Raw genomic sequence first — 26,778 nt, 5'->3', positions numbered from 1 at the left:
GGGTTGCAACTGGTGGCATCAGAAGACCCACCGTGGGCCCTAGAAGAAAACAGGAGGCCAGTGGTCAATGAGGAAAGGCAATTTAAAAAAAAAAAAAAAAAAAGCCCTGGTGTGCACCTAGAGATAAGCGCAAGGGACAAGGAACAGACACTGGTGCTGCTCTGCATCCTGCCAGGTCCCCGTGTTTCTCTGTGGATGTGCCTTGATGTAGGTGGCTGCCCTGTGCTGGCTGCAAGAGGCAGAAATGGCCAGGTCTCTTCACTTCTTTCCTATGGCTCTGTAGGGCCTCTTTTTCTTTTTACTTAGGTGAGTAAAAACCTGTGCAAGCAATCTTCTTTGCTGGAGTTGGCATGGCTAACCTGAATTTCCAGTGTCATAGCAGCCTCAGATATTTCATAGCAGAATCAGGGATGTGGAATAACGTGACTGGCTTTAAATCTCTGCTCTAATGGTGTGGTTGATATCACCTTTCTGGTACGTGACCTTGTCTGAGTTTTTTTCAATTATGTCCTGTAGCCCTAACGGCACAGCATCCATTTAGAAAGTAAATTGATATCCCTTTGGCCCTAAGGTTTGGGGGGTTTAGGTAACAGGATCCTGTAATGGAAAGATTAGCTGAGAAATCTGAGCACTGTCAGTGGGTGTCTGCACTTGAAATTCTGAAGTGTACGCTTCTTCCTCTTACAGCCCACACCTGCCACATGATAACGGCACCGAATGTGGGCTGATGTACATTTATGTGCTAGGCAGCCTCTTCTGAGAGGGTGGGAGCCCAGTGAGGCTCTGTTGTGGCTGGTTAGGCAGTGATGTACCTCACGGCTGCCTGCTCCCTCCCAAAACAATGGAGTAGAAAATTGGAAGAGCAAAAGCAAGAAGACTCATGGGTTGAGTTAAAAGTACCTCAGTAAGCAATGTTAAAGATGGGTTATTAACCAAAAGATGAAAGAAGAAAAAAAGGCCAAAGAAACACAAGCCAACAGTGATAAAGAGAACAAGTGATGCAGAAGTTTTGTCTTCAGTGGCTTAATGGCTTTAAACCAGAAGAGACTAGATTTAGGTTAGTTTAGACTAATATTAGTTTAGATTCGACGTTGAGGTCAGTTTGACCTTGACCCCTCACTTCTGGGATTGATTTGATGCATTTGGTACTGGTAATTTTATGAAATATATCTATGTACATAATATATCTATGTACATAATATGTCATATGCATAGTATTGATATTGCTGTTAAAGTATCGACAAGTTTGTAATTGGTAATTAGTATGTGCACTGCCATAATATCCCTAGGTTTGTTGAATATATAATACCAATCTATATTGGCTGCCATGTTGCTGATTTTAACTACCTCTAATTGTCTTCCTACTAGCTCTAACTGCTGATGCTAGTAATTAGCGCCATTCTCTCAGTATCTACTATATATATGCTATCCTGGTAATACCTGTAATAGCTCAGTATCTACATGTTTTATATATTTACCATATTAACCACAGTTTGTGCTGATTTGTGGTAATCTGGAGTAAACAGAAATTATTAGGAAGTAAAGCCTCCATCTCCTCCTGTATGCTGGAATCCTATGAACCTGCTGTTGTGATCTCTCTATACCCACAGGTCAGATAGCCTTTAGGTTGAGGCAGATTGGATACCTTTCTCTCTGGAGCACAGTGGAGTTTGAGGCACTTAAAGAGATTTTGTATGCAAATGCGTGTCCTTTTTCACTCTAGGGAGTTCAAGATTTGCTGTCACAAACAGCAAAGTACTGTAGGCTAATTTCAGTTCAACATCCATCCCTCTTTCCAGGAACATCTGTATTTCTGTGAGCTTTATTCCCCAGACCTGGTGCTGGTCTGCATTTTAAGATCATCCAAACTGTTGTAAAGCCTTGTTTACAAATGAGCAGTGGATGCATCTATATGGATAGATGTATAGTTATGGCAGAAGCCTGTATGAGTGACATTATAACCTGAACAGTGTTTTTTGAGAGTGGACTTTTGAAACCTTGAAATGCTGGTAGCTTACCAAGACTAGCCATGCATATTTCTGTTAGCAGCATCTCCTGCTTGCCATCTAACAGCTTTCAAAGACAAACTGCATTTGAAGTGTGGTTCTGAATAGCAGCTCTTATTTGGTCTGCTAAATCTTCTCGGAGAATGGAAAATGAAAGTCCCATGAAACTTTAAGCACCCTCCCTGTGTTGCTGGTGTCTCACTGTCACATATGTAGTTGCCTTTCTCATGCTATACAGGGTTGCACAAAACCGTAGGAGGAAAAAATACTGAGATTGAGGCTGCAATGGACTCACTGGGTGGTTTATTACTTGGTTAGAGAGAAATAATTAGTAATGGAAGTAACCTTCTAGGTCAAGAGTGGTAGCTAAGTTGACTTGAATGGTTTTTATTAGTATGACTGCTATTGCTCATGCCATAGAACTTAGGCAAATGTTTCTGAACTAAAACCTCAAAGGTTGACTTCTTCAATTTTGTCACAGCTACTGGACTGGTTTTGCCAACAGTGCATGTGACAGGTATATCATGCAAAAATGTGTGGAAATCAGGGCAAAGTAACTTGTCCTTACACACGTCTGGCAACTGGTAGAGACAAGTGTGAATCTTCTGTGAGGCTACCTTATACCTGTGTACTCAGGGCTGGCTCAAGAAATCTCTTGTCTAGAGAAAAGCTGGATTTGATGGAACAGCATAAATTTATTTTCCCTGTGGCAATGATGCCATTGAACATCTATTCTGTCCTATGCTTGTAATGATGGGGACAAGTCTGTGGAGCATCCTAAGGGCTCTGTGAGAGGAGGAAGTAATATTTTTGGTCCCTGGAAATCCAAACTCCTGTGAAAAGAAATGCCTGCCTCTCCTGTTTGGCTTCTCCCAGGGTGTCTCTTTTCCTGCATTTGTGGTGAATCAGCCCCGTGTATACGTACACTTGCTCTTGGCTTTTCTCCCTTGCCCTTAAAATTGTGACAGTGGGAGCCTGCTTAGGGTTAGATGAATCAGCAAGGGAATTTCCATGGCTGGCAGTGGCAGAGAGATTAAGAGGGAGCTAAGAGTGGGCTGCTGGGAAGGGAGTGGAGTAGCATGCATAGAGTGGATTTGAATAACAGAGGTCAGAAGACTTGCTTTAGAGATGAGATTTTCAGATACCAAGTGTTGATCTAGCCCTTTCACCATTTAACCTTGCTTTCTATGTGGTGGAAAATTATTACCCTCATGTTCTCGCTTTGTTCTGTTACAATACTAAATACTCTCCGAGAGATGCTTATCTATGCTGTTAATGTGTAGTAATGGGATTGCTATTTTAAAAAATCAATACAGATATCACACTAAAAAAAGAAGGGTTTATAGATTGGTCTGTCAAAAGCTGTTTTAATAGATCTGTCTGACATTTGAGACACTTTCCCCAAAAGTACGCTTTCAGTTTCAAATTACTTTTTAAATGCTGCTGGTTGCAGATTCCAGGCTAGCTAATACAAGTTGTTAATGGTGAAAACCTTTCTCAGCAGTTCCAGAGAAACTGGAAATCATAAATGCTTTCATTATTTTTTCGATTGATCAAGAATGTGTTCTCTCACAAATGAGGGAGTGGCAGCTCCAAACACATGCTTTGTGTTTGTGGTTTTAGCTATCTGGGAGACAGGAGAAGCTGGGGAGTTGAAGCTGATGTGAAAGTTTAGAACAAATCTTTCTAATACTTCCATTTGCAGTGTGAAAAATTGAATGATGCTGTCTTGATTGAGACTCTTATTTGAGAAGAAAAAAAAAGCAACTGCTAGCAGCTGTATTTATTATCTAGGTATTTGAAGTTCTTTTTAAAATGCTTCCAGATTTTAACAGTATTTCTTACCCTTCTCGTTTCCCCAGCTCTGTATGGGATGTCTCATTGTTCTTTGCATGTCAGTACTTTGCAGTCTTTCTTCTTCCTAAAGGCTTATTAATTACCAGTAACAGTAGTTGTTCATCAGATTCAGAAGTACTGGGGCCATATCTTTGGTGTATCTTTCTGGTTGTGATACCAGCTTCACTTTAGTTAACGGTGGTTCTGACTCAATGGAAATAATAATAAAAAAAAAAAATCAAAGTCCAGTTCAGTTAGTTTGGCTTTTCCTTCAGTACTGGCCTTTTCCCTGTCTTGTGTAACCAAGTCTCCTGATTTTCCCTAGTCCTCCTTTTTGTCACATATGTTCTTACAGAACCCTTCTTCTTGTCTCTGACAACCTTGGCCAGATTCAACTCCTTTAGGACTTGAGCTTTCCTAACTTCATCCCTGGATACTCAGACACTATCTCTGTATTCCTCCCAGGTTCCCTGGCCTTGCTTCCACCCCCTGCGGGCCTCCTTTTTGTGTCTGAGTTCTGCCAGGACCTCTTCATTCATCCATGCAGGTCTCCTGGCATATTTTGCCTGACTTCCACTCCATCCATTGGGCGGACCACTCTGAGCTTGGAGGAGGTGCTCCTTGAATAGGAATCAGTCTTTTTGTTCCTGCTTACAGCCAGGGTCTTACCCTACTAGGGCTCTTCGAAGTCTGCTCTTCTGAATTCAGGAGGCCACAGTCCGGGGTTGTGATCTTGCTTTCACCCTGCTCCCTCCTCTTAGGATCCTGAGCTCCACATGGTCACTGCAGCTAAAGCAGCCTTTAACTAGGGACCCAACAAGGCCCTCCTTGTTGGTGAGTGTCAGGTCCAGCAGATCACCTCTTTGTGTTGGCTTCTCCATTACTTGGGTCAGGTAGCTGTTATTGATGTACACCAAGAATCTCCTGGATTATTATGCCCTGCTGTGTAGTTCCTCCAGCTATCTATGTATCTTCTTGAAGTCCCCTTTAAGGACAAGGGCCTCATGGCAAACACATTCCCAGGTCCCAAACTCTTTTTGGTTTTGGGAAAACAATGAAATATATCAATGAGTGGATGGAATTCAAGGTTTACTTTAAATTGCTTCTCTTTCATTATAGTGCTGGCTATTGTACATAAAGTTGAACTTATAAACTCCCCCTATAAAGACTTCAGTGCTGCTTAGTGTTTTTAAGCACATAGGCTTGACAGTGGCAGCTGGTTAATAATTAACAGGAAATAATGGTCAATTAAATATATATTTGCTAATTACTCAGTAGCTTCTGCATACATTTTCCATAAGTGTCTTTTCCTTGCAGGACTCTGAAAAAGTATACTTAGTGTTTTGTTTGCTTTCAGCTATGGTTTTCAGCGGATATTGCCTGAAACAATGACTTGATCAGTCTGACAGCCTCCAGGGAATTTTGTTCCTTTGACTGTATCTCTCTCCTTGCCTCTCCCTGTGCGCTGAAATTCTTGGCAGAGCTGGCAGCTCTGTCTACTAATGTTCCCTTTAATGCTTCTTATTTTAAGACTGTCTTTAACTCAAAACTTTTCTGAACAGTCTCGCCTAGGTGGAGAGTTCGTGCTGAATTTGACCTTTGTTAATTTTCTTGGAAACAGTTTCCTCCCATCACCGGGGAGGACGAATCAGTCCTACTTTTCTCAAACTGACTTTCCAGCACCAGCTGTGCTGAGAACAAAGTACTGTGTACCTTAGACGGCTCAGAGTCAGCTCCTCTATGTGGCCACTCAAACCAGGTAATTCAGTCATGTTTTCCCACCTCAAACCTGGAGGGTGACTATTATTCTTTTAATGTGGACTTGGCATGAGCTCTCCTACAAAAACAAAACAAAACAAGGAGGACATAACTAACCCAATGCACGTGTGATAGGCAGTTTGTGAAGTCATTTCTTCCTTTTTTTTTTTTTTTGAAACATAAAGCTTGGCAGGCTGATGAGGAGGGAGTTCATCTGACTTCTTTCATCATATGCTCAGAAGTCACCACACTATAAGCTGAGTCACTGGCAAGTGAGGTGCCAACACTCTTGTCCCTGTAGGACTATAAGGGATGAGCTTTTTCTGTTTATCATTGTATATGCTATTGCAGTGCAGAGGAGGCTATCTGTGACTACGTTGGCAGCTGTAACAGGAGTTCACCAGCATCGAAGCATTTGTTTCTCTGTCTCTGAGCGCCTAATGATGATCTCTTTCCTATGCATGTCAGCCTGAAGTTAAAAAATAAACCCATCTTCTTTCTAATGTTGTCTCTTCAATTATCAAAATCCTAGAGCATCTCGGGCCAGTTAACTAGCTCCTCACAACATGTACGATGGAATTGTATTATTACGAGGAAGGACTTGAGAAGTATGCAGGTGAGGTAGTGGCTGGACTGAGGAAAAATAACTAAGAACTATCAGGCTGACTCTGGCACTCCCACTCAGTCTTCTACAACAGCTACATTTGCACCTGTGCAATTTCTGACAGAACTGGTAAGTGAATTTAGCTAGAGTCCACATCTGTTCTGAGCTGCTAAAGCAATAGTGCAGTATCTGCCACCAGAAACGCTGTTTTCACAAAGCTGGGGCACCCTAAATGTATTGCTCTGGATGACCTGCATTTTTTACCACGCTTTCCAACTGAACAATGCTCCTGGTACACCCTTCATGTTAGCTCCTTGGGTTGGATGCTTGCTGTCCCATTTTGGTTTATGGCAGTAGGAAAATTAAAAACAGAAAGCAATAGGACTTGAACAAGCTACCTCTGACTGCTATTTAGCTATTCAGAGGTTGGTGGTAGGCAGCATGTTCCTAAAAGCATCCCTTCTGGTAGCACTTTTGTTGAAAAAACTTTGATTTCTGGGTACAGCTCTTGTCTGGATTAAGAGGAGAAGCTCCGCGTTCAGCATCTTGTGTGTTTTAAGCACTCCAGAAATGTTGCACTTAAATTTCACATCAAGATGAAAGGAAGTTTAATATAGTCTGGAATTTATTAAAAGCAAAAGTTGAGCTTGAAGATGTTGAAATCAGTGCTCTGACACAGGTGGGAGCAGGACTGCCAGTTGTGGAGAGTTCCAAAATGGAAAAACAACCATTTATCCTACTGCAAGCTGACGGGATGTGCAAAGCAAACTTCAGTTATACATTGGTTAGCTGGGCACATGTAATTAATTGCCTGACTATGTATGCTTTTGGCCCATTCCCTAGTAAATCCTATCCTCAGTTAATAAAAGTGTCATTAGCTGCATCTGACAGGGAACCAGGGGTAGGACAGATGACTGTATTTTGATGACAGCTGGGATGTAGGTATGGTTGGCCTGGGAAAAGGTTTAGTGCCCCTCCTGCTCTTGGATTGAATTATTACTGAAGTAAGCCCATAACCTGAGGTAGACTTAGTTCTCTGTGATGGAACAACACTTTTTTTTTTTTAACATAATACTTTTTGAATGAAACAAAGTCATACTGAAGATACCTGACAAACACCCTGCACTGCAGAGTTTCTCTCTCACTTGCTGGATTCTGAGGCTCAATGTCTCAAAGCAGTGTATAAAGACAAGGCTGTCTCCACGTGTTGATCAGTATCTATGTAGATGACATGTGCTCTGGTCCATTCTCAGGAAAAAGAAAGAAATATCCAAGGTCACAAATAGTAATTGGGAAAATCTCAGCAAGGAAGAGAGGTCTGATGTGGAAAGCAGTCTATGTTGAAAGGGAGAGTATGGAATCTCCACCAATACATGTTTTTAAGGATAGATTCATGAGCCATCCATCAGAAATCCAAAAATATCTCTGATCCTTCTTTAGGAAAGGGAAAAAAGTTCTCTCTCTCTAGTTTATATAGTCTCACCAACCCAACAGTTTGAACAGGTAATTGGTTGGCTAGAAAGCAGCTTTCCCAAATGATCTGAGGGTCCTGCTGGACGTGAAGTTGAATGTGAACTAGTAGTGTTCTGTGGCACCAAAAGCCAATGACATCTTGGGCTGTATCAGCAGCAACATAGCCATCAGGTCCAGAAAAGCGATCCTTCCTTTCAGTTCAGCGCTTCTAAGATCCCTCTCCTCCCATGACATTATTTTTGGTGGATTTATTTCACTTTTTAAGGCTTTTACAGAAAGAATCTGACAGTGTTCTGTTCATACCTATTAATATTTCACACAAAAATGTGCTTTTAAAGCTTTCTGGGCTAACATGCATATCAGTGATTTCACCCATTTTTTTCCCAGTGCGATGTACTCTCACATTATAAATAAATACAAGTGTCTGCATTTAGGAATTTAAATTGTTAAAAAGGATTTTAAATGCTAGTGAAACAGCAGAATAAGTAATAAAAGAGGGTAGGACTACAACTTTCTGTTCTGTCAACCCAGTTTTCAAGTTCCCATAACAATAGGTCTTTATATCCTTGCAAGGTAACACTTACACTTGTGTAGGAGACTTGTCTTCTTTAAGTGAGCATAGCAGGACACTCAGACTAGTAAGAGGTGGTTCTAATAAATTTGGACAATGTTAGTAATTCCTTTTGAACAGTTCAAATATCCGTAATTGCTATAGTATAGCAATTTCGCACCAGGTTATCTTCTTTTTAGTGTGCCATTTAGCATGTCATTGTAGACTTGACGGAGAAGTGTGTTACATCTTGGAAAAACAGTTGGTTAAAAATAACAAAATTGCTTTCAGTATTTCCTATTAAATCCTTGTGACTAGAGCAGCCAGCTGGGAATGACATTCTACATGGTTTTCCACTGAAAAGGAGTAAGAATCACAGGAGCTGGTACCTTTTATACAACTTTGATCTCCAGCAGTGCACCTGCCTGCCTGAATATAGGGAGAAGTGAGTAGGCACAAAGTGTTGTTTCTTCACAGAACCATATCTTCTGAGCGGTTGTTTCCACAGACACAATTTTAGCTCTTCTGGGTTTTCCAAGGTCCATGAAGAGCTTAACCTCAAAGAAGCTCTACTGTTTGTATTTTCATTGCCAGACTTACACCGTAACAGGATTTATCATGCCTACGCTTTAGGTAGGACTCTAGTATAGCTTCAGTAGTTTCATTGAACTTTCTTGGAATGAAAAACACCTTCTGAAGCTGCTCATTTTATGTGATCTTAATATATTAATTAAACTTCAACTGTGTAAGTAGGCTCAGTTAAGGTAATTGTAACTTCTGGTTATAAACAAGAAGTGAAGCCAACAAGTTGTATTGTCCAAAAGGAAAGAAACTTATTGTGGTGGCTGGTAGGTGCACAGACCATCCCAGTACTTCATGTACAGTTGTTTCTGCTGGGAGAAATGAGTATGTTGGTGTTGTAGCATGGAGAAGGACAGATCTTCCAGCACTACAGCGTAGGTACCAGAGAATAGAGGCAGAGACCAAACCAAGTTCCAAGTACAAAGCTGAGGAGGGACCCTCCTTTCCTCTTTCAGCCTCGGCGTAGTTCCTTTCCGTTTGTTTTGGGCACAGAAATGACTCCGTGGTGGCAAGCCACATGAAGGAGATTGCTCTCTGCTCTCCTTCAGGCTGGTCCGTGTGACGGGAAGGAGCTGATGCTCTACACCCATGCTTAGTTTCATGCACAGCCCTGTAATACTGATGGAGCTGGTGCCTAACTCAATGCTCTGCCTGTGATTCTTGTGACTTCTTTGTCACAAAAGGTGTGTGTGTATAAGTCTATCCTTGTCCTTTTACTTAACCTGAAGAGCTTACTTCATTTCAGTGCATTTGTGGGTTCCTTGCTGCTATAATATTGATTTGTCCTTCCTGCAGCATCTTCTGATGTTCTCCTCAGCCACTGATGGGAGGGACAGTGGGGATGGGATGAAATGACAGGCAATTATTCTTATTTCTTCACAGGTCTGTTGTGGAGTCCATGCCAACTATGTTCAAGGTGCTTTTGGGGAGAAGTGCTAATGTCCTATCTCATAGTTCACATTAAACAATTTTAATTGCTTTCCTCTCCCTCTCTTGTAACGCTTCAGAAATACAGTTGAGCTGAGCTGGAGACAGAATGAAACGGATTTGTTTTCCCCAGGGGAGAATGGATCGTACCGTCTCCTCCTCCAAAATCACAACATAACAGGGTAAAGAGTCATACAAGCTGTTATGCCTTCCCAAGGTGAATTTCTGCAGTTTGGATGAAAAGGGAAGAAGTGGGTCATTATAGGAAACCATAAAAGGGGGCGGGATGCACTGGGCAAGGGGTGCAGAGGGCAAGTCATGCACAGCAAATGAGCTCCTATGTGAAACTGCATCTGTAGAAATGTTTCAAGACTGTTAGTAGACTGTAGCCAAAGCAAAATAAATCCACAGGGATTTCAGTAATAGAAATAGGTGGTGGGTTTTCTTTGTTTGCTTGTTTTCTTTTTTTGTGCATCTCCATGTAACACGTCACTTTTGTTTCTGTAATTACTAAGTACCCTGGCTGTTCCACAGCAGGATTTGGCATCTTGTTCTCTCTGGTGATCCGTGGGGAGAATTTTGATGAGGAAAGGATGGCGATGACACTCAGACTAAATGTTTTACTTCTTTTGCTAATTTGATCCATCATGCTTGGATAGTGCTGCAAAGCCCATCTATGCATGTGCTTGGGCTCTACCATGAGTTTTGGGTGGGAACAGATGACCTCAGAGTATTTGCAGCCATTGAATGCCGTAGCATGGTGGCTACGCTGTGAAACTCCGTAAGCCTACCTCCAGTGAGACATTGTCTTTAAACAGAGCTAATAGCTTGTGGCTCAAACTCAGCCAAAAGAACCTCGATCCTAATACGGATTTCACAGCCAATAGTTAGTAATTTTAATGCTGTCAGCCCACGATAGTCTATTTGGCACTAAAAAAAAATCACTCAGTGAGGTGAGACTGAGTTAAAAACAACAAAAGAAGACATTACAAGTGAATGAACATATTGGTTGACTTCACAGGTGTGCTGTCAATCCTGCCTTCGGCAACAAAAAGCTAGTTATTAGCTTTGATCGGTCCCAGGTTGGAAGGTGATTTACTGCCAGCTCCTGATCTCATAGCATCTGCCCATCAGCAGAGTGGAGACTGCAGGGTTTAGAAATCCCTGTGGCTCTTCAGGCACCATTTGACTTAAATCTACTCTTTGCTTTGTGCTTTTTATTTTGTATTTTTTAAAAGATCATAAGGGTCATTTGTGTGCAGAAGCATTTTTCTTCCCTTCCTTACAGTCTCTTATTGGTTATTGGTGCAATGGAAAATATTTTTATACCTACGTTACTTTCCATTTCTTAGTAATACTAATGCTTGCTGTATTTTGATACCTGCATGCATAGTATGGTACTGGTAACCGCTGAATGCCGATCCTGAGGGTTTTTACTTCATTGATCACAAAAACGTAGCTCTTTGGCCATGATCTGAAGAATTCCTATTAGCACTGTTTCTATTGTTCAGAAATACTCACCTGCCTTTAGTCCCAAACTTGACTCAAAATAAACTCAAAATATAAAAATAATTTACATATATGTATATAATATATAAATATTAAATGATAATGTAAGTATTAAAATATACAACTACTCTAAAATATATCACAGAATTGTCTAGCTTGGAAGAGAGTTCAAGATCATTGAGTTCACCCTCTGACCTAACACTATCAAGTCCTCCACTAACCCACACCACTAAGTTCAACATCTAAACATCTTTTAAAGACCTCCAGGGATGGTGACTCCACCACGTCCCTGGGCAGCCCATTCCTATGCCTCACAACCCTCTCAGTAAAGAAGTTATTCCTAATATCCAACCTAAAACACCTCTGGTGCAACTTTAGCCTGTTCCTCCTCATCCTGTCACCAGGCATGTGGGAGAACAGGCCAACCCCCACCTCACTACAGCCTCCTTTAAGGTACCTGTAGAGAGTGATAAGGTCGCCCCTGAGCCTCCTCTTCTCCAGGCTGAACAAGCCCAGCTCCTTCAGCCGCTCCTCGTAGGACTTGTTCTCCAGGCCCCTCACCAGCTTCGTCGCCCTTCTCTGGACCCGCTCAAGCACCTCAATGTCCTTCTTGTAGCGAGGGGCCCAAAACTGAACACAGTACTCGAGGTGCGGCCTCACCAGAGCCGAGTACAGGGGGACGATCACCTCCCTAGCCCTGCTGGTCACACTGTTTCTGATACAAGCCAGGATGCCGTTGGCCTTCTTGGCCACCTGAGCACACTGCTGGCTCATATTCAGCCGACTGTCCACCATCACTCCCAGGTCCTTCTCTGCCTGGCAGCTCTCCAACCACTCATCTCCCAGCCTGTAGCTCTGCTTGGGGTTCTTGCGCCCCAGGTGCAGGACCCGGCACTTGGCCTTGTTGAACTTCATGCAGTTGATCTCAGCTGAGGTCAAGTCAAAATACTCCTTGGTATTCTCTGTGAATTAATAAAGACAGCAACTTCTGTGGTGTTTGGCTAATTCTCACTGAAATTTCTTCAGTGGAATTAGAGACCTGATTTTACTGGACTACAGGAGACATTCATGTATTTGATGTAGGTTTGGAATACAAGTGATAGCAATTATGTCTTACATATGTATTCTTAAATCAAGAATGCAGATGTGCTGGTAAGTGTGAATTAGTGCCAATGGGGGAGTTCTTGTCTTTGGAAACAGTTGATCGTCTTTTCCCGGGGAGATTAAAGAACTCCTAGAGTGTTCAGAGATCATTTCTGACTAAGTGTGGGGTGCAAAACTCCCTCACTAGAGGTACAAGTGGACTTGCTACATTTCAGAGACGCAAAGTGCTCCCAAAGACCATTTTTGCTATGCCCAGGACCAGGCAGAATTCTGCAGTTGCTTTTTTAAAAGAATGTTTGAGACCCCCTTTTATGTGGCTAGGGCACTTACTGCAGATATAAACCCCGGGTAAAGATTCATTTTTCAGTGCCTCAGTGGTTTTGGTGCATGACCACGTTGCTAAGGTCTGCCTCTGAAAACTCTGTTCCTGTGAACAGAAGTGTTTTAGCTACCTCTGAGCATTAGCTGCACGTCTTTGATATGTTTCCTTATGTTCCTGGAAAGTAGTAGATTACAGGTGAATTATGTCTTTGGGCTGAACACACGTGGCAGAAGCAGGCTGAAATCCCTCATGATGGAGAAAAAGCTCACTGGCATGTGCTGTTCTAGTGCAGGTTTGTCTCCTGGATGGTGAAATGGCATCCCACGTTGCTGGGTACAGGTTGAGCGAGGAAACTAAACAAAGGAAAACTTTTCCTTCAGTTTGGCAGAGCACAAGAAATAAAATACAAACCATTAATAGCTTCCAGTGGTTTTGGACTCAACCAGTTTTTACTGCAGCTTAAGGTAGGTTTCATGGGATAGGCTTCATGGGATAGCTCTTACAAAGCAGGTTAAGTGGGATGTGTGTGTAATGCTTACAGGCACTGGCTTTAGTGAGGACTTAAAGTTCTGCAATCATTCTGTGATTAAAATGAGCAACATTTAGAGTCTAAGTTCCTTCTGCCCTTTTGTTCCTTATTTTGTAGTTGAACCAACTGGATAACAAAGCTAAGAGGGAAAGAAAATGAAGGAATGAAGTGCATGGTAGCTGCCTTTTTGTAAGCCATCAATTACTAATGTGCAGTATGTCTAGCAGGGGCAGGCACATCACCGTTAGAAACTGCAGAGTGAGTTAAATGAAATCTTCTGCAAATGTAGATGTGTGTACGACAAGGTAATGTGAGATTAAAGCTATCTCTGGTAAGGTAAGGTAAGTAAAGCTATCTCTGTCACAGAAGGGAAGATTGCTCTGAGGATGGGGAAATCCAGATCCATTCTCTTTCTTGCTGGTGCTGCTTGGCATCAGCATCTTCATGGTGCCAGTCCTCAGTGTGCCAGGAGGCAAAAATGCTTCTGAGCCTCTTTACTTCTGTTGCAAAAGCAATAGAGGTACATTTGCTGAGACTTTCTGGTGGTTATCCACATACGTGTCTGGGCCCACTTGGACTGCATGCTGGGAACAGATTCCTAGGAGCATCATTCCCTCAGTTTCTGAGAGGAGAAAAGCCTGGAATGGGGTGTGTGGAGGGAGACCAGCACACACCAGGGGGCTTTTGAACTTGAATGATTTGGGATCATAATTCAGACTGCCTTTGCACGGCTTAGTGACACCCCTGATCAGCAGGAGCTAGCACTGTGAGCCTCTACTTGTTTTTTATAGCTGTGTTTTCAACAGCAGGTCTTTAATTGCACCACAGACTGGTTTTGCCTTGGGCCTTTTGGGGAATATGGCTTTTGTTCTTTTCCTCCTGTGGTTCTGGGGTTCCTGTCGGGTTACCACTTCTGTCCTCCACAGCTGGATGCAGTTTGTCCTTTGCGTGCTCATCCGTGGCAGTGCAAAGTCAAATTAGGGTTGTGGGGAGTGGTTGAGCTGGACATGGGGTGACATCTGTCCCAAGTGGTTGACTAGAGGGATGTAGGAGGTAGTTCAGCAGCACATGGGATAACTTTGCTTCCCATAGGAGGAGTGGGCTGGGAACAACGTGGCTCTCCAAGGAGGTGCTGTAAATTTCATGGCAATAGAAGTTACTTTTATCAAAGCGTAGAGATACATGGCTGTTCATTTTGGAACTGTAAACATTAAAATCTATTTCTTTATTCCCATAAGCATTTTGTTATATTTCTAGCTTTTTAACAGAGCTGCTGATGAGATAAATGAGCTGCAGTATTGTTATCAGATTCTACAGCACGCTGGCAGCAGGTGGAGCAGAAACTTTGCTGTTCTCTACCTACTGCAAATAACCTGCAACAGTCATTTATTTCTCAGGTCCTGCTGCCGTTACATCTTCCTCCATCATTAATTGGTGAACAATCCTGCCGATGCTTGCTCCCGTGCATTTTCTCTTCCCCCGTGCCCTCCCTTAAAAGGAAAGCATGACACGGATTGAAAAAGGTGGGGCTTTGCAAGCCGAACTATATCAAAACCTTCCTCTTTGAGTAATGATTTCAGTAGGATTGCTGGGGCATATTCTGGAGACTTTGGTAAGTGCTCCACACTGGTACATGATTAGCCTTTGTTTTTATCTGTGCTCAGGAGTAAATACTGTTCATATGCTGAGGCTGAGGTAGCTGTACCTCTGAAGTTGGGCACTGTCCTTTCCTTTTTAGAAGCTGACACTTAAAGCCAGTTGCTAGAATTATGTCGATGTAAATAGTGGTTGGATTTATCTGAAACCTTTCTGGAAGTGGAAGTTGGTTTTGATTTCCAGATGCAGACAAGATTTTTAAAAGCCTATTTATTAAAGTTTCCTTTATTAAAAGTTATTGTTTATGACTTCTATTTTTTTCCCCATTAGACTCTTCCAGGATGAAGATTTCCTTGGAATATGCTCCTCTAAGTGCTATGGAAACCATATACTTAGTCTTACAGTTTAGAGGATTATTCCTGCTTTTATCTACTGTTTAGTATTCTCAAAAACTTGTCAGTTTGAAAAGCTTACATTTTAATGCAATGGTCTGTGCTTTAAACAGTGCCTTCCTATATATTTAATGGGTTTGAAATCTGATCAAAACTGAATTGCTTTTGCCTGTTACATAGACTGAAGCTGTGACGTCTATTAAAGTGTGTACAACTGCTATTATTCCTAACACTTGTGGTGTTAATGAGTTTCTCTCCTAAATATCTGCTAAGCACTGTGGTATCAAAAACTTGAAATTGAAATTGTGCTATCAAAACTTGAATTGAAATTTAAGTCTAAGGTTTTCAGTGTTCCTTTGCACTCCTGCTAACTTTTTTCAATTTGTTTGCAGCCTATTCATTCTTAGCAATTATTTAAAAATGCAGGGAGACAACCTTTGAATTTCGTTAGGATTTTGAATGAATAACATAATGCCCTTTTTTCCATTTAATCTTATCTCTATACAGATATGTCCATGGCCACTTTTCTGGTGTTAACTTACTAAACAAATCAACAGGTAAAGTAAAACTCAGCCAATAAATGTTACATAAAATCAGACCAACACATATTTCTTCCTGCACAACTTTTATCTCGAATTATACCTTTTACAAACATTTTTCTACATCAGAAGTCAATGATGTGAAATGATGAGAACTGCATACTGGGTTAGCTGGAACTGTCTCCCTGTGCATAAGCGATGTGATGGAGAATGCTTGCTTTTGTTTTAAGCAATCTAGTGAATTTTAGGGACAACACCCTCCCAGTCATCACCTTCTTGGTTGATACCAGAATTAGTTAGAATGCTTTTTGCAATCTTGTAGTGCTCTGTAGCACAGCTCTGTAGCCCAGACCCGAGGTTCACCCTAAGAAGGGCCTGGTCCCGCTGGGAGTTTGCAAGGGGGTGCACATTTACAGTGGCCCACACAAACACAAACCCACTGTGGGGAGGATTTAGAGACTGGCACCCCCAGCAGCTGGCACCGGGTGCAGGGGCTGCGGCCCTCCAGTCTCACTCAGCAGCAGGCATGTGGTTCAGAACAGAGGTATTTCAGAAAGAGTAAACTAGGAAAACAGCACAGGCTGCAGTGGTCAGCCAAGCAAGCCTGGTAGCCAGCACTGGTTTGTATGCAACCAGCTCCTTTTATACCCTTTTCTGCCCATTCCTCCCTTGTTCCTTGTAAATGTAATGTAAAGGGAATTGAAGCACTTGCTGTTGGCATAAAAATAAATTTGTTCTGTGCTTTGGGATGTCATGCAAATGAAGTGATCCTCCTTCAAAGGCAGTGAAGTCAGTGCAGGTGTCTGCTCTAGAGGGTGACTGATGTGTGTTCTGCTCCAGGGCTGGCTCATTAACTTTCAGATGCAATAAACTTTAAATCCACCTACTCCTCAGGTTGCATCGTTGCTAAAGCAGCGGATGGAGACATGAGGGACCTGAGTTCAGGTGCTGCAGTGCTGCGTCTGCTCTTCTGGTGTGCTTCTTTTTACACTGCAGTCCATTTTCTGTGGTTGAAATGTGTCTTATTAATATTCCATTTAATTTGTAAACACACTGAACTAGGAACTGCTCATTGTGTTGAAACAATAGCCCAAATCCTCAGCATGCCCATCAGAGATGGGAAGGCAAACAGAGCTAAGATACTGCAGTGAATTGAGTGGTGCAGGGTGGCACATACACTCCTTCCTCAGAGCGTGTTGACTTGAAGTTCTTTCTGAAGTGGGGAAAGAAGGGAGAAAGTCTTTTTGTGGAATGAAATAGGAGAAAAGGTCTCTGAATGGTAGTTTCACATCTGAGGAGTCAATTTACTTTTAAAATCTCTCTGCTGGATCTAAATAAGTCCTCCTTTGCCTTCCCAGGGCGCTGAGTGTCCTTGTTGATTTTACCTGTTGGAAGCAGTGACCATTGCAGTGAGCCTTTCCACCTCTGCCACACAGGCACCATGCGACACCGAAGAAATGGCAATTTTGAGAGTTCCAGACTTCTCTGTTCCAGCATGTCTCGCAGCATGGACGTGTCATACAATGACAGTGTGAGTATCAGGTACATCCTTGATAAGCTTGGGTACTGTCTTGGGAGTGGGCCACAGTGGCTACAAAATAGGTCATGTCAGAAGAAGTTTGACTGATTTGTCAGTTTTCCTTTCATGGAGTTTTCCCAGGCAAGTGAACCTTCAGGCAATAATGGTACTTTGCTGACTTGCTGGAAGTCTAAAGGTGTATGTATTCCTTTTGATCTGTATAAATTTTTTGTTCATTGTTAGTCATTTCTGGTTTAAAATCCTTTTTCACATTTTGGTTAGAGACAAATTCTCTGCCTCTATAGAGAGGAACTTCCACCTCTTCATTTGATGGCAAAGGCTGACAACAGATAATTACATTAAAATCCCTTTCAAGCCTCAGTCATTTGCTGATCACGGTCTGGCAGTGTTCTTGCTTCTGCTAGGCTTGAAAGTGCTGTAATGATTAGCTCTTCTGTCTTTAGCCTGTAAAAACCACAAAAATGAAAAAAAAAAAAAGTTGAAGGAACTACTTGCTAATTATGTTCTTTTCCATTTCATTTCCTTTGGATATTATACTCATGTTTTGGATATTACACTCATTTTGAATGCTTTTCCACTTGGAAGAACTTTCTTTAACTTCTGTTTAACTATGAACAAACTGGTCTCTCAAACAGTCTCTCAAACTGGTAAACTAAGCTGTAACTGTATTCCTGTGTTTTTGATCCCAAGCAAAATCTTGGATTGCAAATCCAAGCTGGGCTTTAAAAACAAACAAAAAAAAAAAAACAACCTCAAGCCATTGTCTGTAAGTGAGAAACTTTTTTTTTTCCTTTTGTTCTCCTGGCCTGCAAAGACAGGTTAGGAAAGAATTTGTAGCTCAAAAGTTTGAAAGCTTCCCCTGAATTTCTGGAGTTTAAAGGTTAATGTGACAGTTTCGTGTGGTTAAACAAGTTGGAGAAACTTTGTGTTCCACTGAGCTCACATAAAGCACGACTTAAGTTCAGGTCTCCGACTGGAGTCTCTGTGTTGAATTGAAATAGTCTCTACCCAAGAGGATATTCATGTCTGCTTTTCAGAAAAACAGTGTTGGTTACAGTGATTTAAGCACATTATGTACCAGAGTTAATCACTGTTTGGGAAGTATTTTCAGTTTTAAGTGCGGAAAGTTGTTTGGAAAAGTGGCAATGCATGCAAATAGAAATCTCTCTAGCCTATAGCTGACTCTGTTGTGGTATTGGATGCAAGCAAGAAGTTTTCTTTGGGGTCTTTTGGATTAGAACTGCTGAAATTCAGGTAGGCTCTCTAGCAACGGTATGAAATCTGCTTTGCTGTTCAGGATTTTTTATGAGAGGAAGCCCCACTTTTTACCTCTTTAGTGTATTTTTTTTGGGGGGGGGGGAATGCCCATTTGTGATTTTTTATAGTCTTTTGTGTCATGTCAATTTCCCTCAGTGCTTTCTATGTTCCCCCAGCCATCCATGTTGAGAAAGCAGACCTGAAAAGTTGCACCAGTTTCACTTTGTGCTTGAGCTGACTATGCTGTTACTGAGGTCAGTACTGTTTCATGAGCTATTGGAAGTAATATTTCTTTCTTCTCCCCAAGGATTTGGTCAACTTCATTCAAGAAAACTTCAAGAAGAGAGAATGTGTCTTTTTTACAAAGGACACCAAGTCAGAGTAAGTAGAGATTTTTCTTGTTTTGCAGACATCAGGGAGGCTGGGAACTGAGGGTATTTTCTTCCTGCTAGGCCACATGGCAGTGGCCAGTCAAGGAGCAGATTTGACACTAGCCATGTAGCTGGGTATTGACTTGTTCAATCCACCTCTGCCTACCTGAACCCTACTTCTGACTGGGAGGACTAAGGAGAATACTACCTGTGCTCCCAAACCTTTTATCATTGCTCTGAGAGTCATGTAGACCACCTTGATGGTTCTGAGTCGCCTTGTTGCCGTATGCTGTATGGAAGAGTAGAAGCTGACATCAGTTCTCTCTTGATGTGAAAATGTATTAGCCCTGCACGGTCAGGCCTGGGTTTTTATGGAAGATGATTGCATTCAAGAAGACCTCTTCATACCTGGTTAAGAGCACAAAAATTGAAAGAAACTATTTGTATCCTTTAGGTTTGCATCTGATGAGATCACTTCTGTTATTCTCTGATGCCAAATTCTGCTTCATCTCTGTGCCTAGTTGTAGGGTTTCAAATTAAGCTGCTAGTGATCTAACTTGGATTGGGGTGATGAAAGAGGTCATATAGGTAAGGCCTATCCTGAGATGTCAACTCACATGCCAGCATGGACTGATTCCTGAGATGTATTCCACTTAAGTAAGAACAGAAGCAGATTGTAAGAGAAGGAGGTGTGATTTTTCTTCACTTCGAGGATGGTGAGGTCCTGTCCCAGGCTGCTTCGAGGAGCTGTGGGTGCCCCATCCCTGGCAGTGACCAAGGTGATGCTGGATGGAGCCTGCTCTGCTTGAGGGGTCCCTGCTCATGGCAGGTGGCTGGAACTAGGTGGTCTTTAAGGTCTCTTCCAACCCAAACCATTCTTAGATTAGGTACTGGTCTGAAATAATCATGGCTCATCTTACATGCTAAGTTGTCATGTAGCAAATTAATTGAGTCCCATGCGCAACCGGTGCCACAACTCCTCCTGCTGCTTGGTTTGTTTTATTTGTACAACCCTGCTCCCAGACTTTTCATTTGGGACTGCTACTGTAGTTATGCTGTGTTTCACAAGCTCCAGATTTGTTGCAGAACAATACTTCTTGCAAATGTCCTGGTAGAGGAGAAGTTTTGAAGGTGGTGTCAATTGTGAAAAACTCCTGTCTCTTGTTAATAAAAATAGTTACTGAAAGAATTGAGGGCTTACTTTTCTGTACTCAGAATAATAACTGGGGTTTGGTGCCTGTTCACTCTTCTTTTAGGGGCAACTTGTGTAAGTGTGGATACCCTGAAAATCAACATATAGAGGGCACTCAGATTAATAACAATGAAAAATGGAATTATAAGAAGCACACTAAGGAACTTCCCACTGATGCCTTTGGGGACATTCACTTTGAAAACATGGGAAAAAGAGGCAAGGTAAGTGATAATATTAAAGGTATGTGTTAGGCCCCTATTGGGTGCCCCACATTAGGAGTCCTGAATCCAATGGCAGCAAAAGCTTCTAAGAGCAGAGAGGGTGCAGCTGGAGTATATTTTATTTTCAAGGAAATAGAAAGATTTAGGCTACAAAGGAGACAAGATATCAAGCCGTGATAGCTATAATAAAGAATAATTTCTTCTGTTTTAATAGTTTTATAGGCAGGTGATGTTGGTGGGGTGAAAAGAGGTTATCTTTTTCCAAGTGTGGCAAAAGAATGAAGGTGATGCTCATTTACTTCTTTATTTTTTTCTTCTCTTCATGTACCTAGTTTTATTGTAATTTGCATGTTAATACAATTCTGAAGGCCTGGAGTTTGGAGGAAATAACTTCAACTAGACCTGTGATGTCTGTCACTGGGACTCTCGTACCCCAAGTGTACCAATGTCCATTTGCAGTAGCGTTTTGTGGTCCTCATTTATACTGAAACGTGGTGGTGTTGAAGAACAACTCAGCACTTTTTAACCTACCTTTAGTAGTGGACCCAACATGCTGAGTTCCAATGCCTGAACAATCAGGTTGCTAATAAAGATACTTTGTTCCTGACTGTCTGATTTTAACACCAAGGCAAGATTGTTTTCTTGATTGTTTTCCTCATCCTTTCCAGTGTGGACTAACCTATGCTTTAGAAAGAAAAAGGTGTGAGGATGTACACCAGTGTAACTCTTGGGACAGGAGCACGTGTAGCATGTTTTACCTTGGAAAGTGCAACAGGATCCATGAGATAACCATAGGGCTTTAATCTGTAAGGATGTAAGACCTATCTTCTGAGGACTGGTGCTCTTCAGTACACAAGTTGTCATGCCTGCTTGACACAAAATCGTTATTGATGCTTTATAATGGCTTTAAAATTGTGTACAATGTCATTCAGCACCTGCCAACAGAGCTTGCTGGTCACTCATGTGTATTGCCTTCCTCCCTAATTGTTCTGTGTGCACAGTCTGTGGACATACAGCTTTTCTTTACATACATTACTATCTTATGCCCTGTACTGGACACTCTGAAAGGTGCTTTGGGATGTTGGAATGAGGCCTTTTGTGCTGCACGTAGAATAATAGAGTAACTTTGTTTAGAACTCTTTCTGAATTTTTCTGGTAAAAACTCCTGCTCAAAGCACACCCAGTTTGTGTGACAGGGCTCAGGCCCCTGCCCAGTTGAAGTCTGAGTATTCCCTGGGGTGGAGAACCTACAATGAGGGTAAATTCATAGAAAACATAAGATATCAGTGGAACTTCAGAGCCTTTATTGTTTTTCCTCCTTCTCTCTCTTTTCCCCCTCACCTTGCAGCCCCCTCCCTTCAAATCCAAGGTAATCAAAAACTGTTTTCAGTGAGGGAAAAGATGTTTTATTCTGTGCTGCACTTGAAAACCTTTCTGAATTCAGCTCCTGAGATGCTTCATTGCCTGTGTTTGAGGAGTGGATGAGCGTGAGCGGGAATAGTTGGAGTGCACTAGTTGGGTGTACCAGGCAGATGGCACTGTTGTATTTTGGAGAAAGCAAGTGGCTAACCCGAGGCATTCACCTGACTGAGTACAGCCTCAGCAAGGACTGTAGAGGTGGGAAGTGCCAGATGAATAGTTGGTGGTGCATGGAATACAGCTGAGGTGTGTTTATGATTACACATCCTGATGATATACGAGAGAACAAGTTGAACTGCGTGGGCAGGTCAGCTTCAGTACCTGCTGTGTTTTTTTTATTATTATAGCTTTATATAGATGAAAACAAGTTATTCAGCTGGAAACCTTTATCTGCAGATGAAACAAAGCTGTATTCATAAAGATATAAAGGACTTTGTGTTATCAGTACAGAGCCTTGTACAGGAGAAATTCCTTCTAACTATAGAGCTAACAAGGTTTGCATTGGGGATTGTTTAGCAGCTCTGTGGAGCAGTTGTTTCTGGCAGCTTCCCCTCTCCTGCAGAACACCCAGTTCTCCATGCATTTGATCATCCTTGGAGTAGATGCTGTGAGATGCCATTAGCTCTCGTGTAGCACCTTGAACCTTTTAGGCTTTCTCTGTGATGTGCTGTTCTGAGCCAGATGCAATAACTAGCCCTGGGAACCCTTCCTAGAACAGATGAGCATGTTCTTCAGTTTAAGTTAACTGCCTCTTAAATTTTTATTTTATTATTATTATTTTAGCAGAGAAAACAATCAAAAAAAGCCCAGAGCTTTTAAATAAATGGAGAGACAGTAGGTCTATCTGAGGACAGTTTATCTATCTTATGTTCTTTATGGCACCCTCATTGAGTATTCCAGATTTACTTCAAAATTGATAAAGTTTTCATGATGTGTTTTATATATATATATATTTATTTATTTATATTTATATTTATATATGTCATGATAGGAACGCCATATATATGGAATCTATAATTTCTAGTTTGTCAAATTAAGACTTTCACAGTGTACTCAAAATACAATTCTAATTATTTTTGTTCACTTACAAGAAAACTACCATTAACCCATAAACAAAGCTATACATAGCTTTGTTAAATTTAAAATTGTTATATTGCGAACTTCCTTGGTTCATCCTGTGAATCCCATGGTCAGTGTTCTTGCCTTCACATCTATAAGCAGCTGAGGGCAAGTAGATTCTGAGAATCTACTCTTGGTTCTGTGAAAAGACTGTGGACATTTAGTAGTAGTGTCAAAAATCGTATTTTGTGGACTACACAGTTTATCTTCTGCCCTGTTAAAGTTGTATGTGGCAGAAGCTGGTAGTGCAGTTTCAGCACTGCAACTATTTGAGTTGCAAACTCCTGACAGGTTGAAGTTTTGGGACTGAACCCAGAAAAGGTGGAGCTGGAGATTGTAAGGCCTGCAGTCACATTCCTTACTGTGCTGCGGGTCTGAAATTACCATTTAATGTTCCGCTTTAAGACTGTGCCTTATCTCTAGACCTGGTCACTGAGCTGTCAAGAGACAAAAGTACCTTGGAAGTCCTAGCAATGGTGCCTGCTCGTCGTGGGAATATTAAAATACTTTAGAGGAAGAAATGAATACTTAAGCTCCAGTTCATCACTTCAGCCTCTGTCTGCCAGCTATTGGAATGAGAGTGTAGACTAGAGAAGAAAATACAATTCCTGGTCTGTTCCCAGCTAACACTATTTATCTCTTGTTATTTGTTTCTCTTATTTTTTCTCTCCAAAGTACATCCGTTTGTCGTGTGACACAGACTCTGAAACACTCTATGATCTCATGACACAGCACTGGCACCTGAAAACCCCTAACCTTGTCATCTCTGTCACTGGAGGTGCAAAGAACTTTGCACTCAAGCCCCGGATGCGCAAGATATTCAGCAGGCTGATCTACATTGCCCAGTCCAAAGGTAAAGACCTGCAAATGGGTCTATGTTATTTTATTGGAGTTTTGGAGAGGAAGCATCTCAAAGGGTCAGCAGGGAAGCAGTGCCTTCAGTTTGTTTCTGCTTGGCTGATGCACTTGGGGCAAATGTTGCCTAACAGTTTGTAAGTAACAGGGCTGAGAAGTAGCCATCAGGCTGCCTGTGATAATGTAAGTTTTGTACTCTATCTTTTGTGTTTAACTGAAGAATAAATGTCTCCTTTAAGGTAAGGTCTTGAGAGGGTGTTGGGTTGTGATGTTTTAAAGGGTGGGTGTTATGAGAGTGGGTATTCCACTGCATTCTCCCAGGTTATCCCCCGTGTTGTCCCCAGGGGCCTGGATTTTCACAGGAGGCACACATTACGGGCTGATGAAGTACATTGGGGAAGTGGTCAGAGACAACACCATCAGTCGGAGCTCGGAGGAGAACGTGGTGGCTATCGGCATAGCAGCCTGGGGCATGATTTCCAACCGAGAAAGCCTGATTCGCAGCAGTGATAATGATGTAAGAAACTTGTTCAGTCAGTGGGGAAACAGAGACAAGGCTCTGCTGTAAATTGTATAGATTGTCTCTAACCAAGTGGTGCTCTCAGGAAGAACGATGTCTAGGCTGATGCTATCGGTCATGTAGCGACTGACTTGAGTCAGTCAAGAGCTCGTATGTTCTGGTAAAGGAGAGTTTGCCAAACTTTTTTCCAGTGCAGTTTTTGTGTAGAAACACATCTGTCTGCTTAGCCTGACTTTGCGTGTCCTAAACAATTCAGTCTGGGGCCAGCTTTTCCTCAGCATACGTAGCAGTGAGATGAACTACCAGATGCTCTTCCCAGAGCAGGAGGGAACTCAAGTGTCTAAGGTGGTCACACATCAGGCCTGGTGCGGGGTCCAGCAAGGGATCTCAGCTGTATGCATAGCACACCTGTGTGGATGTTCAGCTGCTCTAATTTCACATATGGCAGAGGGTTAGGGAATAACCTCTTCCACAGTTACTCTAGCTGCTGTGAAATCCTTACACGGCAGTAGTCCACAGTGGGGATTCCCATGTACTAAGACACATTGTGCCAGCTGTTGCTGTTAGGGTACTGTCATCCCATCACTCAGATACACTGGCATAGCTCCCCTTATCTTGTGTCTGCCAGCTGTTATAAAGCTTGTCTGAAATCTATCCGGCTAGGTAAGGAAAAACAGTTTTAATTTACTGAGGGCTCAGGAGATTTGAGGCTTGGACTAGATGATCTCAAGAGGTCCCTTCCAACCTCAGTATTTCTACAGTTCTCTGAGGTGCTGAAAGTAAGTTTTGAGGTGTTGAAAGTAAGTTTTCCACAGTTTTAATGTTTCTGGTGGCTGAAGGAAGCTTACTTTCCTTTTGCATTGCTTAATAGGATTTCTGAAAGGACTAAACTGTCACAATTTCATTCTATTCCATTACCTGAGGTACAGTTCTGAGAGAATTGTCTCAAATCAGGCTGCTCTTGTAAAGAAAAACTTTCTCCACAAATATTTATATTGTGCTCTTTCATGGGGTTTATCCCACTGTCTTTTGTGTGTGTTGGGGCTGTCAGTGAGCAGCATCTTGAATCAGGAAATTCAGACTCCTAAATAACGAGGAATTGTTGGTGGCTCAGGGTTTGGCTGTCACTGTCTTGTCCTTGAAGGCTTGTGCATGCATCTCTGTTAAACACTTTTTTTATTTGTGATTCCAGGGGTACTACTTGGCCCATTACATAATGGACGATCTCAAGAGAGACCCCCTCTATTGCCTGGATAATAATCACACCCATCTCTTACTGGTTGACAACGGCACCCATGGGCACCCAACGATAGAGGCAAAAGTACGAACTCAGTTAGAAAAATACATTTCGGAGCGGGTTATCCCAGGTAGGTGTGGACGTCAGGTTGCAAACCTCCTTCTCCTTATACCTTGCATGCTTTGGGGCTCATTGACAAAGTTTTTCTGGGAATAAAAGAGTAGTAGTAGTGTCCTGTGAATGCTAGAAAGGGTGTGTTGTCTGTATTACGTGAATGCTCTTTCAGGAACAGCCAGATTTCCTCAGTGCAATCTCCTCTCATCTTCCTTTCTGCATGTGGCAATAGTCCTTTGTAGGACACAGCAAATAATGTTTCAGCAAGGCAGCCCTTCCTTCTCTTCCTGCTGAGCTATCTGTGGGAGGCTGACCCTTGGTTCTGCATATACATATATCCCACCTGGCACTGAATTCCAGGTAGCTGAAGCACAGGTACACAGGAGCTGAAATTAGGCTTTTCCAAAAATATTCATTTCTGAAGGTGATTGATTCATCTGTAACCTGCTAATTTATCTTTTGGCTCCTTTGCCAAGAAAGGAAAAAAACAAAGGCCTTGACAGGAAGTTCTTAATTAAATATTTGTGTGTGTGTGTATATACACACATACACACACACACAAAAGCATATGTGCTATTAGTCATGATGAAACATCCAGGATTATAATGAAACTTGGTATATCTCTTAAACACTAGCTGCTAGAGTCATGGGAGTCTTAGCTATCCTTTACAATTGAAATTGAAGAGTCAGTGGTTCTGAACCTTCAGCTTTTGATAAGGACCTTGTATATAGGCTCAAAATGGTCAAAGCAGTAGGTAAATAGAATAAAATCAAATGTCTGGGGGACATTGGAGCTAATAAAAATTCTGATTGCTAGGAGGAAGAAAGTATCTATTGGAGAAGGCTGTCTGATGCCAGCCTAGTCAGATTGCTAGTCAAAACAGAGCTTTAATTAAAAAAAAAAAATAAAGTTGTTGATAAATTTAGCAAAACCAACAGTAAACTAGTATCAAAATGAGCAGCTTGGAAACTATCATTATACTGAGAAGAAATGGATTGATCAAATTGCAGTAATGGGTTGAAAGTTTTCCCTTTTTTCTTTTGGCATGTTCCACAGAATCGAATTACGGTGGGAAGATTCCAATTGTATGTTTTGCCCAAGGTGGAGGGAAAGAGACTTTGAAAGTAAGTTTATTTCTTTCATTTCTTTCTTTCACTTTTTGACAGTAGGGGCACTGATCTAATCTTTAAGAGAGATTAGATACT

The 26,778-nt window shown here is 41.9% G+C and overlaps 1 protein-coding gene across 9 annotated transcripts in view; it reads left to right on the top strand.

The window, feature by feature from the left end:
* The window catches only part of TRPM8 (transient receptor potential cation channel subfamily M member 8), a 96,524-nt gene that overhangs the window by 35,946 nt on the left and 33,800 nt on the right, over nucleotides 1-26,778 (top strand). For 6 of the 9 annotated variants that reach the window (XM_068686192.1, XM_068686190.1, XM_068686191.1 and 3 more), the window contains 7 exons: nucleotides 17,086-17,258; nucleotides 18,832-18,905; nucleotides 20,152-20,308; nucleotides 23,522-23,699; nucleotides 24,046-24,218; nucleotides 25,414-25,588; nucleotides 26,630-26,697. In XM_068686192.1, the coding sequence (XP_068542293.1) occupies nucleotides 17,169-17,258; nucleotides 18,832-18,905; nucleotides 20,152-20,308; nucleotides 23,522-23,699; nucleotides 24,046-24,218; nucleotides 25,414-25,588; nucleotides 26,630-26,697 (915 nt within the window). In that variant the 5' untranslated portion in view covers nucleotides 17,086-17,168. Of the gene's footprint in view, nucleotides 1-14,597; nucleotides 14,813-17,085; nucleotides 17,259-18,831; nucleotides 18,906-20,151; nucleotides 20,309-23,521; nucleotides 23,700-24,045; nucleotides 24,219-25,413; nucleotides 25,589-26,629; nucleotides 26,698-26,778 lie in introns of all 9 variants that reach the window. The other 3 variants (XM_068686186.1, XM_068686187.1, XM_068686188.1) reach the window with 2 other exon arrangements.

This window comes from Anas acuta, chromosome 6, assembly GCF_963932015.1.
Source record: "Anas acuta chromosome 6, bAnaAcu1.1, whole genome shotgun sequence".
Classification (NCBI taxonomy): Eukaryota; Metazoa; Chordata; class Aves; order Anseriformes; family Anatidae; genus Anas; species Anas acuta.
The sequence above is the reverse complement of the archived record's forward strand: the minus strand, read 5'-3'. Positions and strand labels throughout refer to the sequence as shown.